At 37.8% G+C, this 3,072-nt stretch overlaps 1 protein-coding gene across 2 annotated transcripts; it reads left to right on the top strand.

Annotated features, from left to right (window-relative positions):
* Positions 1-1,298: 1,298 nt before the first annotated feature.
* LOC125505321 (baculoviral IAP repeat-containing protein 5-like) lies at positions 1,299-2,395 on the top strand. Of its 2 annotated transcripts, none has more exons than XM_048668907.1 (3): positions 1,299-1,505; positions 1,867-1,983; positions 2,048-2,395. In XM_048668907.1, the coding sequence occupies exons 1-3, from the start codon at positions 1,503-1,505 to the stop codon at positions 2,348-2,350; spliced, it is 423 nt and encodes a 140-aa protein (XP_048524864.1). In that variant the 5' UTR covers positions 1,299-1,502; the 3' UTR covers positions 2,351-2,395. The 2 variants fall into 2 exon arrangements, with proteins under 2 accessions (XP_048524864.1, XP_048524865.1); XM_048668908.1 differs by having other exon boundaries at positions 1,300-1,505; positions 1,876-1,983.
* Positions 2,396-3,072: the final 677 nt, after the last annotated feature.

The raw sequence follows: 3,072 nt of genomic DNA, 5'->3' as shown, positions 1-3,072 counted from the left end.
AGGCAAAATGAACAAGAACGCTCATTTGTACGTCATTCTAGAGAGAAATAAATGGCCTTTTTAGCAAGTGAACCATCGATAAGGAAATGTTGGCAATTTTCTCAAAAAAATGCTTGAATTCAAGAAGTTTTAGATTTGCATGGTTTTGTTGAGTTGCAAAATCCACTTGAACATGACGCTGCTTTTTGCGAAGTTTCTCAAGAACCATTCGAGCCAGAGAATTCATTTTGGCATCGTTGGATAGAGAATTGAATAGGCCCCCATGACCCCCCCCTGGATCCGCCCTTGCCGCCTACACCGAATGGGTGATAAATCTGGGCCAATAGGAGACAATAAGTTTACGCTTCGAAGTTTTTGCTCCTTCCTAAGATGCATGGCAAATACCCAAGATTGAGGAAAACACACAGTTTTTTGTAAAGGCAATTTTGTTCTGCGCGTATATTCCAAACAATTTTTTCTTGATTAGAAATTAAAACTATCAAATTGCCCCAAATGCAACCGAAATATATGCTGCGATATTGTTTGGCTCAAAAGAAGACGATCTGGCCCTAACTTTTGTTAAGAAAAAATGTCTGGCTCGGATGTTATTGATGGTTAAAATGCTTAAAACAAATGTTTTTGGAAACATCGGGAGAACGATACGATGGATTTTGCATTTATATTTTGATGAAGCAACCGAGTTTATCTCACAAATGGTGCATTCTTGAGGGTCTTTTTAAAAATATCAGAACTTTTTATTTAGTGTCTGGAATCGACTGATTTTTTTAATGAAGACAATAACCGTTCTTTGACATTTTCATGTTCTTGTTAAAATCTTGTAGAATTCATAGTTTTTGTGCAAAAAAATATTTCCCTGACGTTGTCTCTGTTTATACGTAGGGGCATTCGTAGCACTAAATTTCCAATTGCAATTAGCTGCCATATTATTCCTTGGACACGGAGATTAAAAATCACCAAGTGCAAAAATGTCTTTGCTAGAAAGTTTTTTTCGATAATTTGATATTTTTAATTAATTTTGAGATTTGGGAAAACGGTTAATTTTTTACGCTTATGTTTTTGAGCTTTATCTACTGTTTCTAATAATCATCAAAATCACCCTGAATATTTCATGCTGTTAGAATCATAACTCTGATCGTTGTTACGTTGTGTAACGAATTTTTTATGTATGTGAATATTTTTCCGCAATTTTTGTCATGCATCCTTATTTAAAATTTACCGATGTTTGCCGAGATGTACCGATTGCGCATAAGGCGATCTAGTGACTTTCAAGCTTTCGGGTTGGCAACGTTGCTTAGATGACATCTCAGATGTCAAGTTCGAATTTGTTTATCCGTTTTCAGTCGGAACAGAAACGGAGAAAAAAGTGCACAAAAACTAAGTCTTGTTCTATGGAACAGTAGGTAGAAGATTTCCTCGAAACTCTATTTATATTCATTCTGTGCAAACGGTTTCTTCGATTATCTGTCCAGTGTTAGGGGCCCACAAGAAAATCGCCCTGCATTATGGTAAGTGCATCTTATAATATAATCAATCATTCATAATCAATCTCTGGTTGGTGCTGGTGTCCTTTAAGCTTCGCCCATTCTGTTTAACTTAGTTTTTCACATTTGCAGCTGCTTATAAAATTGCATCTAAATATTGCTCAGTAACGGTTTCCCGTTTTGTTTGCAGCCTACACAGAATACATTATTTGTTACTTTGATATAAACCTACTAAGTAATTTTCTTCACTGTTAATTGGACTGGTTGAACCGAGGACACCAGTTTCTTGAATAGGTAGAATGGCCTGGTATGGCGAGTACTTCAGTACTCCCGTACACGCGAAGGCCACTTTAAACATTTTCAACTCCTGTGAGCCGCATTTCAGTGTTTACAGGCAGACCAGAACCGAAAAGCAATAACATATCTACGTTCAGAGAAGGCAAGAGAAGCCACATTCACCGTATGGCCTTTCAGCAGCAGGCAGCCCTGTAGTATCAAAAAGGTACAACAAATGCGTTATTGACTACGTTAAACTAACTGACTAAGGCGATATGTTTGGTGTTTAGATGGCAGAGGCGGGATTCGTGTTCACTGGATCGTACAAGGATCCCGATTCAGTGCAATGCTGTTTCTGTACGAAGCAACTGAATAACTGGGAAGCCAATGATGAGCCCTGGTCGGAACATTTGAAGCACTCGCCCCAGTGTCAGTTTGCTCTAATGCAAAAGCCGCAGGATTTATGGACAGTTGGCGAGTTAATCAAGGTTATTGAAGAGTATTGTTGCAATGAGGTCAACCGGAAATATGAAGAACTCGAAGCGGAGGCGAAGGAACATTATGAAAAAATGAGAGAAATGATAAGGTCCTGATTTGCGTGGTATTTATACACACAATACAATTATTTAAAAAACGTATATTCCTAACCCATTTTTTGGGTGCATCTAATTGAGAAGCACCAGAATTACACAAATTGCACTCAAAGCGCCAGCCACTATCGAATTCGCAGCCGATATGCCAGTTCCAGGCGCGTAAATTGTCGATTTATCCCCCAAATCGGATGTACCGCTATTGGAGTCACTTTTACCACTTCCAGAGTTACACAGGTCGGTTTTGCAGGATCTTTGGTATGTTCTGTAAGTGGAGTCTTCAGTTATTCCATCAGCTGGCACTTTGTCGACACAGTTTCGGCTCAAAGATGCTAATTTTCCTTTGGGGTCCTACACAATTATACGTATAAGTATACAGGGTTATTCACGCTATACGGCACGGACGTTTGTCGCTAAACCGTTTGATTTTTTTAAAGTATTATTTTATGAATTGTCCGACGCCTACCGAGCGCACATTTTTAAAATATTTTCGTAATGTACAGGGTGTCCACAAATTTAAACTAATCAAATAATAACTTTAAGTGGGTCTAACTTGATTAATTTAAATACAACCCCATATTTTTTTAACTTACCAGGAAATGCAATTTTTAATTACCTATCGAATGGTATTAGGATGTTAATAGTTAAGTTTTTGCCTTTTTACAAAATACGTCAAATAGTCGTTCTGTGCACCATTTGGTGTTGTTTAATTTAAGGTTCCAATG

The sequence above is a fragment of the Dendroctonus ponderosae genome, unplaced genomic scaffold, assembly GCF_020466585.1.
Source record: "Dendroctonus ponderosae isolate FM_Combo_2020 unplaced genomic scaffold, Dpon_F_20191213v2 Dpon_F_20191213_8, whole genome shotgun sequence".
Taxonomy (NCBI): domain Eukaryota; kingdom Metazoa; phylum Arthropoda; class Insecta; order Coleoptera; family Curculionidae; genus Dendroctonus; species Dendroctonus ponderosae.
Note: the sequence above shows the minus strand (reverse complement) of the source record. Positions and strands in the feature narration are given on the sequence as shown.